The sequence below is a fragment of the Macaca fascicularis genome, chromosome 1, assembly GCF_037993035.2.
Source record: "Macaca fascicularis isolate 582-1 chromosome 1, T2T-MFA8v1.1".
NCBI classification, from domain to species: Eukaryota; Metazoa; Chordata; class Mammalia; order Primates; family Cercopithecidae; genus Macaca; species Macaca fascicularis.
In genome coordinates, this window is record NC_088375.1 from 184129845 (window position 1) to 184147500 (window position 17656).

The 17656-nt window shown below is 37.7% G+C and overlaps 1 protein-coding gene across 6 annotated transcripts in view; it reads left to right on the top strand.

Annotated features, from left to right (window-relative positions):
• The window catches only part of FAF1 (Fas associated factor 1), a 512111-nt gene that overhangs the window by 348388 nt on the left and 146067 nt on the right, over nucleotides 1–17656 (top strand). For all 6 annotated transcript variants that reach the window (XM_015436105.3, XM_015436115.3, XM_045386413.2 and 3 more), the window contains one exon: nucleotides 11132–11227. In XM_015436105.3, coding sequence (XP_015291591.1) covers nucleotides 11132–11227 — 96 coding nt within the window. The remainder of the gene's footprint in view (nucleotides 1–11131; nucleotides 11228–17656) is intronic.

The window sequence follows — 17656 nt, forward strand, 5'->3', positions numbered from 1 at the left end:
TACCAAGTGTTTTGGAGATAGAGAAAAATGTGAAATTGGGGAGGTTATATAGAAGACTTTCAGAAAGAGATTGAGCTGAGTTTTGAAGAAGTTCTGTCACTTAAATTTTTCTTGTGTTACGTTCACATACCTAAGAAATAGACAGGTGGAAAAGAATGGTGAGGGAAACCCAGGCAAAAGTAATGGAATGAGCAGAAGCCTAAGAGTAGGCACGTGCAAGGCACATTTTTGGATCATTGAGCAAACAAACCTGTATACAAAAGTAGTGGGAGGTAATGGCTGGAAAGGTGGGCAGGGTTATGGCCTTGAACATCAGACTGAAACAGTTTTCAGGGTGAGAGAAAACATGAGAATCATCTAGTCCAATTTTTTCATCATGCAGGCGATAAAACTTAGAGAAGAGAGTTGATCAAGGTCACAGAATGAGTAAGAGGCAGATTTAGAGTTTTAACCCAGGTCCTTTGATCTATATATAGTGTTCTTCCCAAGTATTTACACACATGGAATCATACCACAGGCCGACTTACGGGAGAAAGAAGTCATACAAGAGCACCATGAAGCCTAAAGACGTAAAAGAACAATTCTTGCTTTAATGGTGGTAACAGGAAAAAAAAAAAAAAAAGTGGCTCACAGGCTCATTAAATGTTTTTGAGCTAAATGTTCTCAGGAGGCTTAACTGGTCTCCCAAAGTCATTGCAGCAGACAGAGATATCCTTTTTAGTTTTTCGTTTGTTTGTTTTTATTCTTGTTCTTTTTGCCTCCAATAGCCTGTTGTTCTTTCTCTCAATTTTGGTTTAGTTCCTGTCCCAGGAATTGAATGGGAAACCTGAAGCAAGTTCCACTTTTGGACATGGCTGTGTAATGTATCCTTTCGAAATTCCCCGTCATAAGTAGGTAATGAGTGATGTAAGATATGGGCCCTTAGAAACTCTCACAGCTACAATATATCTAAACAAAAATGCTCTCCACAGGTTGGCACTCACAAGAATGTCATGTGGGAAATGATAAGAAACCCTTCTCTCTTAATAATTTAAATTTGTTCACTTAGGAAGAAATTTTTCTTTAATATTGGTCAGCATCATTTGGATATCTTTAGTATGGAAAAGACTGAAAAAATATATTTTGTTGTTGTGTGTATGTTTTAGAACATATACTAATACAGTTAAATTTAATTGACATAAGTTGATATAAAATACTTAAATGATACCAATTCTGTCATCTAGGCTTAGATTCTTAAAAACAGAAATAATTGGGTATTGCAACTAAAAACACCTATTTGATAATCCTTCCTTCTGGCAAGGAGACAAAGATGAAGTGGTGTGTGATTTTTATTTTTTTAAAGTTGAAAATCTAGTCCACTATGCTACATATTTTTTCACTTATCTTTTTATGTCAACAAACATATTATTCCCATTTCTCAGACAAGGAAACAGATCTTTTGAGATAAGCAGCTTTCCTGAGAAATGACATTAGATATCAAAGCCAGGATCCAAAGCCAGAATGTTTGGATCCAAGTGCCTGACGTATAATAACTTAATATTTATTGAATACGTTGTCAACTCTGAGTAACTATATGGTTAGTATAACATTCAGCAAATAGTTCTGAATTATCAAATAATATGAGGAAGAAAAGCAGAGTCAAGAGAAGTCTGCACATATTCCAGATCTCTTTTTCCCCCTCACTATTCTTACTGGTTATAAGCAATATGTTTAATATGTTCTTTTCCCTCTTCTGCCCTCCACCAGAGGGTGCTCATAAGCAACTACATGACATAAAGCTGTAGTGATAGGAACTGAGAAAGAAGGGCTATTTTAATTCATAGTGTGGATTATTGGCCTGTGTGGGGGGGAAAAAAAAAAGTTGACTTTGAAACAGAGTTCTTGATTCAGCTGAAATAACTTTGGTTTAAAGTTGCCTTACAATATAACATCTTGAGCACTTACTTACCTGAGGATAGTACTTTTTTATATAAATAAAGTTGACCATTCTCTCTGAATAGGTATGAGGGACTATGCCACTAGACAATGTTAGGCTGGTCTAATTGGGTTGTATTTCCTACTGTGTAACTTAATGCTCTTCAGAAGTATTTTAATGATGTAAAATACTTCAGAACCTCTTCTATTGTACTCACTAAAATCAATAAGTAATGAAGTACTAGAATATTGATATCTGTATTTAGGTATAAAAGCATATCCATTTAGAAATTTTGCTAATTCTGTTACAGTGAGCAGCTCTTTATCTTCCTATGATGTAATCTGGTTTTAGGTGATGAAATGCCCTAGAAGATTTAAAAAAAAAAAAAAAAAAAAAAGCTTTTCTGTTGAGCAACTCTCTTTGATAGCCAAAATCTCAAGATAATGTTGGGACAGTATAAGGAAGCATAAAAGTAGGTAATTATAATATAGAAAAATAGCATCAGGTGATTCTCCTTGATTTTGAGAGTCCCACCAGATTAAACGAAAGAAACCAAAAAAGTAAGGAAGGGGCATTTAAATTTATTATATATATTTCCAAAAGCTTTTAAAAGAAAATATGAGATAATTAAATCAAGATAGTTGTTAGTATTTTACAATTAACTGTAACATCTTTAAAAAACACATAGTTGGCTGGGTGTCGTGGCTCACACCTGTAATCCCAGCACTTTGAGAGGCCAAAAGGGGGAGCCCAGGAGTTCAAGACCAGCCTGGGCAACATGATGAGACTCCATCTTTACAAAAAAATAAGGAGACCCTCATCTCTACAAAAAATTTAAGAATTAGCTGGGCATGGCGGCATGCACCTGTAGACTCAGCCACACAGGAGGTTGAGGTGGGAGGATTGCTTGATGCTAGGAGATTGAGGTGGCAGTCGGCCATGATTGTATATCACTGTACTCCAGTCCAGTCTGGGTAACATGGCAAGACTCTGTCTCAAAAAAAAAAAAAAAGAAGAAAAAGAAAAACCAAGATTAGGAGTCAAAAAGAGAACATGCTTGTGCTATCATTAAGCAGATGTGAGACTTAAAACAAACACTTTACCTCTCTATACCTCAATTTCTTTCCCTGTTAAGTGAGAGGATTAGACGCTTACCTTGTGAGGAGAAACTGCCTTTCATTTGGAATCTGTTGGGGATGATGGGATTACTGGTAGAAGTTTAAGAGAAGGCTGCTGATACCTTCTCTCTGGAAATTCTCATTACTAGCTTGGAATGGGGCAAGGGAGATGCTGGGTAGGGGAAGGTATGGCAGCAGCACTTGACTCAGCTAAGGCTTCAAGATCTCCTGGTTGGGATACAAGCAACTGATGAATTCTGAGGACTCTTCCAAAGTTAATATCTTGTGTGTAAAATGAAGCCATGTATAGCAGCCATCATTGTTTCTTCCAACTACGGTTGCTTACATGGTAGCATTTGTGTTTATGTACATAGCAAAAAGCCTCAGAACTTGTAACTGTTGGTGTTTATTTCATTAAACTTTACCAACTTGCCAAATCAATTGAGGACTATAACACAGCAAGGCCAAGCAGAGAACACAGTTTTTTGAGCTATTTACACAAGAGTTTTGTTGATAATTGATCTTGACCTGCACATGTCTTTTAATATTCTGTTGGTTCCAGAATATTATTAGTCACTTCCTTTTTAGCAGTGTGCCTTTTTATGAGGTGACTAAACTGCTGTTTAACCCTGCTACAAGAATGTGGCAGTGGGCTAGTCCAGACAAGTGCATGTACACTTGGTAACTAGCATTCTTAATAAGCTTGCTTCAACCTGCCACAAATTAAAGCTCTGTGTGACTTTTCTAGCACATAAGTGACAAAAAAAATGGCTGGGGGAAGGGCAGAAGAAATCTCGGATTGTGAATAAAAATAAATAAGCTTTTTTGATTTGTGCTTTGGTTGGCAGTAAATGAAATTTTAGCCTCATGACTCAGTTTGGTTTAAAACCACCTCAGTAATCTGTTTAGCTGAACAGTAAGCATCTGAAAATTTAAAAGGGGTATTCCAGCAGTCATCTTCAGGACTCCTTACCATAAAAAGCCTTATTTACGTTGGAAATGGGATGTTGTAGAAAACTCCATGGCTTTTGGAGTTAAATTTGGTTTGCCATCTGGTACCTGATTTATCTCGGACAAGTTACTCCACCACTCTAAGGTTGTTTTATGATTTGTACAATCATGATAGTCTTTAATTTACAGAGTTGTCATGTATGGTAGACATATGTTAAGCACTTTCTATGTAGTTTCTGACTAATTGATGGTCTCTAGGAGTAGCTGTTTTAATTAAGCCAAAGAAAGTAATTATTGGTTATCAGATAGACAAGATATCTTAGAGCCTTAATAGTTGTTTGATTGGATTCTTTTAAAATGGTTGTGAGATAAACTGCCTGAATTTTAATTTGGGTTCACCACTCAGTACCTGTTTGACTTTGGGCAACCTTCTTATTCTGTGTGAGGTTTAGTAACCTCATCTCTAAAATGGGAATTATAATCCTTACCTGGCAGAGTTATTATGAGAATTAAGTGGGGTAGTGCATATAAAGCACTTTGTGTAATAACAATACATATTGAGCTCTTAATAGCAGTTATTATACAACTGTTTTTTAAAATACTGAATGGTGTCAGGGGTGTATGTATACATATGTCAAAAAGCAATACTTTAGGCTGGGTGAGGTGGCTCCTGTCTATAATCTGAGCATTTTGGGAAGCCGAGGCGGGCAGATCACTTGAGGTCAGGAGTTCAAGACCAGCCCGGGCAACATGATGAAACCCCACCTCTACAAAAATACAAAAATTAGCCGGACTTGGTGGCGTGCATCTGTAGTCCCAGCTACTCAGGAGGCTGAGGCAGGAGAATCACTTGAACCTGGGAGGTGGAGGTTATAGTGAGCCGAGATCATACCACTGCACTCCAGCATGGGTGGCAGAGTGAGACTGTCTCAAAAAAAAAAAAAAAAAAAGTAATACTTTATATGAGGATATAAATGTGTGTATTAATAACACTGAATACTGCCTTATTGAAGTATAACTGACCTGTAATAAGCCATATATTTTTAAGTGTATAATTGGATACATCTTGACGTACAAATACATAGATTAAGAAGACCATCAGTGCAGTGTATTCAATGCTAATATCCAGTAGCATTCCCAAATCTGGATGAAATTACATCAGTGCCATGTTAGGATGATGATAAGCTTGAGATATGGTTTTTAAAAAATGTCTCATATTAATTGTTCTTCTTAAAACACAAGAGAATTGTATTTTACAAACTGAGTGAATAAAAGATACAAACAGTAAAGCTCTAGTTTGAATCTTGTTCAGTTGTGTTAGTGGGTGTGTCACATGCAGAGCAAGGAGTCTGCAGGTGACATAACCAAATCTCCTTAGTGATATATGAAGATCATAACCCATTAGGGCTAGAAGGGATCTGAGAGGCCATGTAGTTGGTCCTACCTGTATTTTACAAAAGGAGATGTTAAGACTCTTGGTTACTGACCCAAGGTCCCATAACAGGTTTTATAGCTTCCAGTACTCTTAAAATGTCTTAGTCTTTGTCATTTATAATTAGAAAAAAAGAGAGACTACAAGCATGTATTTGGGAGAGGGTTAAAATTTGGCTATAAAATAAAAAATAATTTGAAGAACTAATTCATATATATATGAGTATCTATGTATATATATGAATATGTGTATATATGAATATCTATGTGTATATATGAATATATATGTGTATATATATAATTGAGACTGAGTCTCACCCAGGCTGGAGTGCAGTGGCTCGATCTTGGCTCCCTGCAACCTCTGCCTCCCAGGTTCAAACAGTTCTCCTGCCTCAGCCTCCCGAGTACCTGGGAGTGCATGCTCCCGCCACCATGCCCGGCTAATTTTTGTATTTTTGTAGAGATGGGGTTTCACCACGTTGGTCAGGCTGGTCTCCAACTCCTGACCTCAAGTGATCCACCCGCCTTGGCCTCCCTAAATGCTGGGATTACAGGTGTGAGCCACCACGCCCAGCCTACTAATTCATATTTTTAAAGAAAGAAGTATTAAGAATGGCCCTAAATGCTCTGAGGACCAAGCTTAAAATGATAATACTGTGTTTACTAACAACTTGTTAGACATAGCCAGTGATCAGTCATGGTGGTTTACAGGAGTTTTCCTTTGCATATTGTCCTAGTATTTTATTTTCGTATGAAGAATAACATAAATAATAATACAAGGAAAATATTTTATCCTTTGTTTATTATGTAAAGAAGAAACATCAAAAAGATTCTAAGATTTCACGAAAGAGCTTTTCAGTTGTTTCAAATAATAGTCGTCATTATTCATGAAAATTAGTTGCACATGTACACATTGCATAGTTCAGCAGTTCTCAGCTTTTTGGTCTCAGGATCCTTTTTCACTTGTAAAGAAATCATCAAAGACCCCAGAGAGCTTTTGTTTATGTGGATTATATTCATTGACATTTACCATTCTAAAAATTAATATTGAAGAAAATAATATTTAAGATAACAAGTGAATTACATGTTAATATAAATAGAATTTTACACAAAGTAATTATATTTTCTAAGAATTCAGTAAGTAAAGTGACATTGTTTTTATACTTTTACAAATCTCTTTAATGTCTGTCTTAATAAAAGACAACTGGATTTTTGTTGCAGTTGTCCTTCTTCTGCACTTAACCTGTTATAATGAATTTTGTTTGGTTGAAGATATGAAGAAAATCTGACCTCATAAAGATCTGTAGTTGGAAAAGGGAGGAGTATTTTAATAGTCTTTTCAAATAATTATAGCTATTATTCTTTGATACTAAACTAGAACTCGAGAAGTGGTAGTTTCCTAAAGGTTAGTTTTATTTTTTTAATTTTAATTTGTGTGTGTGTGTGTGTATGTGTGGCACGGAGCTTTCTCAGGTAGAGCTAAATGTTACTTTCTTTGTAGAATCTGAAACCCTATCAGTATACTTTTTGTATTAATACTTTGTCATAGTGAGATACATTGATATGCCTCACACTTTGAATTAAACCTTTATCCATACATAATTTTATAACATTATGCAATCACTGTTCATTTGGAGAATATTGGTCTTTGTAAGTTATGCAGATTTTCCAAATGTTGACACATTATATGATATAAAAAATCACATCTATTAATAAAACTACTGAGCTCATCACAAAGGCTTTAAGTATTGAGAAGCTGTCAAGCTCATGATGGCTGATAGTTTTTAAAACTCTTAATTTTTATGTGAAAACTCAAATTTTGTCATTGGCAATTAATACTGTCAAACCTGTTCCTTGAAGTAGTAGTCTCACTTCATTCATTTTGGAGAAAATGGTCAGCAATTAGGGATACTCAATCACAGGTTGAGTACCCGTAATCTGGAAATCTAACTTTTTAAGCAGCAATGTCATGTTGAAAGGAAATGCTCATTGGAGCATTTCAGATTTGGATTTTTAGATTTGGAGTGCTCAACTGTTAGGTATGTATGATGCAAATATTCCAAAATCCAAAACAGTTCTAAGTCTGAAACAGCTCTGGTCCCAAGCATTTTGAGTAAGGGATGCTTACCCAAATACCAAATCCAAATAACCACAGTTTGTCTGCCCATCATTTGTTTAAGTAGTAATGGTGTTTCATGAAAAAAAGTGGCTAATTCAACATATAACTCAAACACAAGTGCTTTTTCTTCAAGCCATCCATTATACTTTGGTATGCTCTACAAGTGCTTTATACATACTTCCCATTTGTCACATAGAATGTTAAAAGACATGTGTTAAGAGTCAAAATTTAATTAAAAGTAACAATTTTTCTGATCTAACAGGGACATTCTTAAATGAAACTGCCATTTTTACAGAGAGTACATGGAACTGGAGATTTTTAACAGTTTGGTGCTACTACCTTAATTTGTGCTGAAGTATCAGCAGATTTGCCCACCATTGCTTTTTTTAATATCAGTATAAAAACACAGTGTGGCCAGCCGTGGTGGCTCACACCTGTAATCCCAGCACTTTGGGAGGCTGAGACTGGCAGATCACCTGAAGTCAGGAGTTCAAGACCAGCCTAGCCAACGTGTTAAAACCGCATCTCTACAAAGATACAAAAATTAGCCAGGTATAGTGGCACGCACCTGTAATCCCAGCTGCTTTGGAGGCTGAAGCGGGAGAATCACTTGAACCTGGGAGATAGAGGTTGCAGTGAGCCAAGATCGTACCACCACACTCCAGCCTGGGTGACAGAGCGAAATTCCCTCTCAAGAAAATAAATAAATAAATAAAACACAGTGAAAAAGTCTAATGCCATTTAAGTATTATTATGAAATAATTTTGACCTAATGGAACTCCTGAAAGAATCTCAAGAACCCTGTGCCTATAGTACGTACTTTGAGAATCACGTAGTTAGTATGTTCTTTTTTTTTTTGAGACGGAATTTCGCTCTTGTTGCCCAGGTTGGAGTGCGGTGACCCAATCTCAGCTCACTGCAACCTCTGCCTCCTGGGTTCAAGCAATTCTCCTGCCTCAGCCTCCCAAGTAGCTGGAATTACAGGCATGAACCACCACGCCCGGCTTATTTTTTTATTTAGTAGAAGTGGGGTTTCACCATGTTGGTCAGCCTGGTCTCGAATTCTTGACTTCAGGTAATCCACTGGCCTCAGCCTTCCAAAGTGCTGGGATTACAGGCGTGAGCCACTGTGCCCAGCACATGAGCCATTGTGCCCAGCACAGTATGTTCTTAACACTAAATACTGTCTGTAAGAAGAAAAGAAAAAACTTCAAGTGGACTTTGAGTATTCACTCACTGATGGAATATCTACCATGTAGCAAGTGTATTCTCATTTAAGCCATCCTCACAGAAAGCCTGTTAGGAAAGGTCATGTTAATTTTATAGAACAAAAAACTTAGCCTTTTTTTTTTTTTTTTTTTTTTTAAAGACAGGTTCTTGCTCTGTCACCTAGGCTAGAATGCAGTGGCATGATCCCAGCTCCCTGCAGCCTTGATCTCCTAGGCTCAGGCAATCCTCCCATCTCAGCCTCCCTAGTAGCTGGACTATGGGTGTGTGCCACCATGCTCAGCTAATTGTTTTTTCTGTTTTTGGAGACAGGGTCTCACTCTGTGACCCAGGCTGGAGTACAGTGGTGTGATCATGGCTCACTGCAGCCTTGACTACCTGGGCTCAAGTGATCCTCCTGCCTCAGCAACCCAAGTAGCAGGGACTACAGGTGTGCACCCCTGTACCCAGCTAATCTTTTGTTTATGTTGTTAGAGACAAGATCTCACTATGTTGCCCAAGCTGGTCTTGAACTCCTGAGGAGCTCAAGCTATCCTCCTGACTTGGCCTTGCAAAGTGCTGGAATTACAGGCATGAGTCACCACACCCAGCCAGGAAACTTAGTTTTGAGATGTAAAATATTGATTTGAGTGAATAGTAGAATTGAATTTGAACTCAGGACGCTCTGAGTTTAAAAGTCCATTCTACACTTAGCTGTCTCCTGTTATTAAATAGAAAAAGTTCCTTTAGCAATCAACAAGAATTTGTTAAGTGCCTGCCTGTCCATGGATTACTTTTTAATGGGGCAAATTTATTTAATTTTGGTCGTTTTTCTTCATGTCTTGTCAAAAAATGATTTACCGTCCTTATATTTCAATCATTAACAGCTGATAAGAACAATTAAATTCTTGCCTACAACAGCTACTTTTTCCTTGAGATGTGGTCTTAAAAATATAAATACTGTAAAATAATTATGATTTTTGTGAAAAAAAGGTTTTCTTTGGATAATTTAAATGCATAAACTTTTTGTGTTGATGTAGTATAATTATCAAATTATTTAATTGGACACATATACTTAATGTTAATATTATATAATGTTAATTTACAAATACTGCTTTTGTATCTACCCTCACATTTCATGATATTTATTCAATAGGCATTTTTTGTATATAAGCATCATCATCACCACTAGGGTCACTGTTTTTTTCTTTTTGGTTGACACTGTAAAGACTAAATAATTGAATTGAATAAGATAACTATTCTTGTGTTAATTAAGGAACAGGCTAACTCAGAAAGACCCCAAAATACAAGATGACAGTGGGCTTCTCTCATGGAACAGTGTAGGTGAGGAAGGTATTTCTGCTAAAGTCATGTTTTCTAGAGTCCATCCTTCTCACTGGACATTTTATTTCAAGCCACAAGTATTCTTCACAGACTAGTAAAAAGTAATGTTTGTTGAGCCACTACTGTGTGCTAGGCATTTTCTCATTGCTTTACCCGTAAACTCAACCTTATTATCCCTACACTGTGGAGAAAGTAATAATCAAGTACTATCCCTATCTAGGTGTCATTAAGGACAGTTGTAATTTTTTCATTTGCTTATTTTTTTGTTTTGGTTTGGTTTCATTTGTCCTATGTATATTCATCATCTTCCCAAGACATTTTTCAAAGAATCTTTTAAAGGCAGGTTTATAAGGACTTTTAATACTTGCAATTGTGAGATTATACCTCTAGGATAAGACAATGTCTTAATCATTGTCTTCTTTATTAACCAGTTTTGACAAGTAAACTCTCTGAGTACCTGAAGCATCATTGACTCAGGTTATTTAAGGCTAATCTGTTTAAACAGTGTATTGAAAATGAAGTATTGAAAATGAAGCACCCTGTAATAGGAGAACTTTTATAACTACTCAAATATAAGGCAGCTTCCTTTAGGGTAAAACCTAAACTTAGATTTTTATATATTTTTGGTATATGTATCTTAGGGAAATTTTAAATTCTGTATCTCACCTACAATTTTATATTTCTATCCTTACTGCCCTCAGAGTTAGGAAACTGAAGTATTATTCTGCTAATCAGAAAAGTAGCAGACGCACATTGAGGCAGTGAGGGATTGGGGGCAAGTATGTATACTTTGCCTTATTTGGGGCTCATTACAATTTCCTGGAGCCTCAATCTATCATCTAATGAAAATTAGCCTTGGCTACCATAACATCTCATGTGTGGAAAAAATTCAAATTTTCAAAGCCTTCCTGGTAATGCAATACCCAGGATACTAGAGTTAACTTTCTAATCTAGCTTCAGCAATAATAGAAAATACCTGAAAGGTAAAATCCTTTTGTGAAACATGGCCATATTTTGTTTACAAATGATGGATTCTACTTTTTGCAGATGTGTCTTGCTGAATCAGGGCTCTCTTATCCCTGCCATCGACTTACAGTGGGAAGAAGATCTTCACCTGCACAGACCCGGGAACAGTCAGAAGAAGTAAGCCTGTTTGCCAGCTTTTCATTGAACAGAAGGCCCATCCCCCACCTACCTGCCCATTTCCCTTTCTTTTTTATCTGCCAGAGCAATGAATAGATAAAGTTAATATAGCATTAATTATATCTTGGTAAATTCTTGAAGGCAGAAACTGTCCATGCAAGGTTATTACTAATGTGCTCCTTCTTTCTCTGTTAGTTTTATGTTTCAACAGACAGAATTCAGGTGGATTGGTTGAAATGATTTTTACTTAGAACTATCAGGCTAACAAAGAACTTTCTAGTCTGGGCACAGTCACTCACGCCTGTAATCCCAGCACTTTGGATGGCTGAGGCAGGCAGAGCACATGAGGCCAGGAGTTCGAGACCAGCCTGGCCAACACAGTGAAACCCTGTCTCTACTAAAAATGCAAAAATTAGCCAGGTGTGGTGGCAGACACCTGTAATCCCAGCTACTTGGGAGGCTGAGGCATGAGAATTGCTTGAACCCAGGAGGCAGAGGTTGCAGTGAGCCGAGATGGCGCCACTGCACTCCAGCCTGGGCAAGAGCATGAGAATGCATCTCAAAAAAGAAAAAAGAAAGTTTTTTTGGTGTTGACCGTGTAGTTGAGTAGATTCATGAGGATTGACCCTGGAAGTCCTTTAACTCATTGGGTTGGAGCACTTACTATGAGACAGACGCTGTGCTTGAAACTTTTAGAGAACAAAAATGAGTAACACTGTACCTATACCAAAGTGCTCAGAGTCAAGGGTGATAGATAATAAAATAACAGTGGCGGGGCGCAGTGACTCACGCCTGTAATCCCAGCACTTTGAGATGCCAAGGTGAGCGGATCACCTGAAGTCAGGAGTTCAAGACCAGCCTGACCAACATGGAGAAATTCCATCTCTACTAAAAATACAAAATTAGCCAGGCGTGGTGGTGCATGCCTGTAATCCCAGCTATGCAGGAAACTGAGGCAGAAGAATCATTTGAATGCAGGAGGTGGAGGTTGTAGTGAGCTGAGATTGTGCCATTGCATTCCAGCCTGGGCAATGAGTGAAACTCCATCTCAAAACATAATAATAAAAATATAATAATAATAGTGATGGCATAATATAAAAAATGCAGTGATAGTGTTGCACACAAGTGTCCTAAAGAAACAAAGAGAATGGGCAGATGAGATTGAACATGTTTGTGTGTGTGTTGTGCCTATTTCGGTCTATGTGAGCCTGAAGAATATATATATACATTCTTTTTTTTTCTTTTTTTTTTTTTTTTTTGAGACTGGGGTTTCACTCTTGTTGCCCAGGTTGGAGTGCAATGGCGCGATCTCAGCTCACCGCAACCTCCACCTCCCAGGTTCAAGCAATTCTCCTGCCTCAGCCTACCAAGTAGCTGGGACTACAGGTGCCTGCCACCACACTCGGCTAATTTTTGTATTTTTAATAGAGACGGGGTTTCACTATATTGGCCAGGCTAGTCTCGAACTCCTAACCTCATGATCCACCCCCCCCTCGGCCTCCCAAAGTGCTGGGATTACAGGCATGAGCCACCACGCCCAGCCCGAGCCTAAAGAATATTATGAGGAAATACCTAAATTCTGTTCCATGGCTACAAACAGCACTTTCATGCTCAACTCTGACCATGGTTATAAGGAAATGGGAAAGAGGGCATGGATGTTTTAACTTACTCATTTAAGAAATATTTATTAAGCTCTTACTATGTGCTAGGAAAAGTCATCACCAAGACTTTAAAAGTGTATACAATGGAGGCCATAACTAAATAGCACAGATGAGCTTTATTTAAACTATATATATATATATATATGTATATATATATATATATATTTTTTTTTTTTTTTGGAGACAGGATCTCACTCTGTCACCCAGGCTGGAGTGCAGTGGCACAATCTCGGCTCACTACAACCTCTGCCTCCTGGGTTCGAGTGATTCTTGTGCCTCAGCCTCCCGAGTAGCTGGGATTACAGACATGTGCCACCACACCCAGCTCATTTTTTTGTATTTTTAATAGAGACAGAGTTTCACCATGTTGGCGAGGCTGGTCTTGAACTCCTGACCTCAAATGATCCACCCTCCTTAGCCCTCCAAAGTGCTAGGATTACAAGTTTGAGCCACCATGCCTGGCCTTAAACTAGAATTTTTTAAATTGGAGCACAATTCAAGTATTTAAAAGCTTAGGCTAGTACAATAAAAAAATTTTTCCATTTACATTCTATACAAAATGTGGTTGCTCATTTTTATTTAAACTGCCTATATATTTTGGACACCCATTATGGAAGCGACCACAGGACTTCTTCAGCAATCCTTTGAATATGTATTTATCTCACTTAAACATGTGAAAGAGAAATGGAGCTACATAATTGAGGTTGTAGTCTATAATCATCCTGTGAAAATTATAGTTTGCCACTCTGGTTTTTAACATTTTTTAGAAAACCGCAGAGAAGGAAACTTTTTCCCCTGCTAATAATATGACTGTGCTATATTATACTGTACTGTACTTGGTCTGCAAAAATGTTTATTACTTTTCAAGAGACCAAACTTTTTTTTTTTTTTTTTTTAAAGCACTTTATCTCACTAGCCCTTGTGAAAGAAAGATAATATTGAGTTTCACTGCTTGGCCGAAATTGCTGGACATAATTTAATGAGATATTTCTTTAAAGTGCTTGAGTCTGTTTTTAATGGCTAGAGTAGGTCATACTTCCACTCTTTAATGGATAAATCCACTAACATTAAAAGGTGGCTAACTAGCCCCAACCAAAATTTTTAATTATTCTGTGTCCTATCTGAGAGGTGACAGGTAACATTCACTTCATTTATTTCCCTTCTCTCACCCTCACCATTATATGTGTTATTTGGGTGGTCCCATCAGCAGAGAGAAGCCAGTTCCATATAGTGAAGAGCAGTGTTTGTAAGGCTAGCACACTATTTAGGTTATTTTGAGAAAATGGTAGTGTGGGATTGGGAGGCTTTGCCAAACTAAAACAGTCACAACCTCGGTAATATCTTATTATTACTGAGTAATAATATCTTGTTATTAGGAGTTCTGCCCTCCTATAATAACCAGTTTCATTTTTGAGCAGCTTTTTCTGTTGTCTTCCTTATATTAATTTGAAATACGTGTAATTGTACCTTCTACCCATTGATTCTGCTGCTTTCTTCTGATTCTACTCTTCTCCTACATGACTTTGTGTGTTTTAAGACAATCATCTTTCTTTCTTTTTTTTTTTTTTTTGAGACAGTCTTGCTCTGTTGCCCAGGCTAAAGTGCAGTGGCACAATCTTAGCTCACTGCAGCTTCCTCCCCACGGGTTCAAGCAATTATCGTGCCTCAGCCTCCCAAGTAGCTGGGACTACAGACATGTGCCACCATGCCCGGCTAATTTTTGTATTTTGAGTAGAGGCGGGGTTTTGCCATGTTGGCCAAACTGGTTTTGAGCTCCTTACCTCAAGTGATTTGCCCTCCTTGGCCTCTCAAAGTGCTGGGTTTACAGGTGTGAGTCACCGCACCCAGCTAACAATAATCATTTTGCTATTGACTTACTTAAACTTTGAGTTAGGAAGGAAATATTTGAGACCAGCAGTTACATTCAAGTTTTAGATTTTATGGATTGTAGTTGTATGTCCTTTAGCTGGAATAATTTTGATTCTTATATCATATCTCTGGCCCTACAGACACAGTTTCTTTATGATCATTTAATTTTTTTTTTCTCATCCTACCCTTGTTCCTGAGCCCCCGTTTAATGATTTTCCCATATTTCTGGATACCTAGCTAGGTAACAATTTATCCTCAGTTGCTTGGGTGAAACAGTGTGGGGGCCTTGTTTGACCCTGCCTCCTTGGGAATTGTTCAGTTCTCAGTTGACAATGGAGAAGGAGAGGCAGTCCAAAAACTTAACAACAAAAAAAGTTGTAATGTAATGTTAAAAGCATTAGTTTATAACTATGGTTAAAGAAACATTTATTGAATGCTCACTATGTACTAGTCAGATGAATATAAATTGATAATTTTGTATTATATGATTAATGAGAAAATTGAGGCAAGCATGAGATGCTCGAGAAGTATAGATAATGGGGGTGAGTTGTAACTTTCAAGAATGTTTGCAGGCAAGAACCTTGTTTGCCTTTCTCCCCTCTGTAGCTCTAACACCTAGCCTAGTGCCTGGCATGACACAGAGTAGTTATTTGTAAATGGATTTATTTTTAAATAAAGAAAATAAAAGAAAAAAAGACTAGAGGAGGTGACATCCAAATTGGATTATAAAGAATGAGTCACAGCCAAATAAAGAATCAAAGGAATCATATTCCATTCATTCCATTCAGAGAAAAAGGCACGATTTGACGTAGCAAATGAGAAGATATGTGTAGGTAGGGTTACTGTTAGTGCAGAAGAAAGTGGGGGGGAAGGAAGATAAGAGATGAGGTGAAAGTGAGTAAGTCTTATATGACACATTGAGAACTTGAACTGTAGAAAGCAGTAAAAGACTTTTTTTTTTTTTTTTCCGGAGATGGAGTCTCACTCTGTTGCCCAGGCTGGAGTGCAGTGGTGCAATCTCAGCTCACTGCAACCTCCGCCTCCTGGGTTCGAATGATTCTCCTGCCTCAGCCTCCCAAGTAGCTGGAACTACAGGAGTACACCATCACACCCAGCTAATTTTTGTAATTTCAGTACAGACTGAAATTGTCCATATTGGTCAGGCTGGTCTCGAACTCCTGACCTCAGGTGATCCACCCGCCTCGGCCTCCCAAAGTGCTGGGATTACAGGCATGAGCCACCGCACCCCGCCAAGATTGACCCCTTTCACCACTTCTATTTGACATAGTACTAGAAGTTCTGGCCAGGGCAATTAGGCAAGAAAAATAAAAAGAAATAAAAGGAAGAATTAAAATAATCTCTGTTCACAGATGATATGATTTTATATGTAGACAACTCCAAAGATTACATTTTTAAAAAAACTATTGGAACTAAAAAATGAATTCAGCAAAATACCAGGATACAAAGTCAACACACAAAAATCACTTGCCTTTCTATAAACCAACAGTCAACAAGTTGAACAGAAAATTACAAAAACAAGTCCAATGACAACAGCATCAAACAGAATAATACTTAGGAATTAACTAATAAAAGAAGTGGAATACTTGTACTATGAAAGCTACCAAACATTGCTGAAAAACTAAAGAAGATATAAATAAATGGAAACACATTTCATGTATATGGGTTAGAAGGCTTAATATTCTTCAAATGTCCATAGTGCCCAAAGCAGTCTACAGAAATCCCTATCAAAATTCCAATGATGGTTTTTTTGCAGAAATAGAAAAACTTATCCCAAAATTCATATGGAATTTCAAGGGACCTTGAATAGCCGAAAACAATCCTGAAAAAGAACAAAGCTGGAGGACTCACTCTTCGTGATTTCAGTGTTTAGTAAAAAGATATAGTAATCTAAACAGTGCAGTGCTAGTATAAAGACTAACATATAGACCAATGGAATATAATAGAGAGCCTCAGCACACCAGCATGTTATGATAAAATGGTTTTTGACAAGGGCACTAATCCCATTCAGTGGAGAAAGGGTAGTTTTTTTCAACAAATGGTACTGGGAAAACTGGATATCCACATGCAAAAGAATGAAGTTGAACCCTTACCTAATATCATATGCAAAAATAAACTCAAAATATATGAAAGACTTAACTGTAAGATCTAAAACAATACAACTGTTAAAAGAAAACATAGGGCAAAAGTTTTGTGACATTGGATTTGGCAATGATGTCTTGGGTATGACACTAATGGCACAGGTAACAAAAGAAAAAATAGAGAAATTGGACTTTGTGAAAATTAAAAAGTTTTATGCATCAAAAAATACTAGCAATGGAGTTAAAAAGGCAACCCATAGAATAGGAGAAAGTATTTGCAAATCATACATCTGATATGGGATCAAAGTCTATAAAATATAGAGAACTCCTAAAACTAAGTAATATAACAACCCAGTTAAAAAATGGGCAAAGACCCAGAGCTGCAAGACTGCTACTGCTGTAGTTGTTCTGGCCTGGGAACCCAGCCCAGCAGCCTTGACAGTCTCTGGGTGTGTGACCTACCACTCCTCTCCCTCCCCTCTACCTGAAGTCACCTGAGCTGCTCCTGCTTGGGTCTAGAATCCCTCCTCAGCAGAGTTCATATTTTTCAGGTGCCTAAGCACCTAAAATCCCTCTGTCCCAGAGCCACCCCAGCTGCTGCCTCCATGGGTTCTTTGGCCCGGGGACACAGCACAGCTACTGCATGTGTGCCTGAAAACAGCTCTGTGACCACTCATCACAGGCTTCAAACCCACCACTACATGTACCTGAGGCTTACCCCAGCAGCTAGGCTACTGCATGCTGCCAGCGCTGGCTGCCACAGTTTTATGTGTATAAGTAGCTGATCCTGCCCTTGGCTC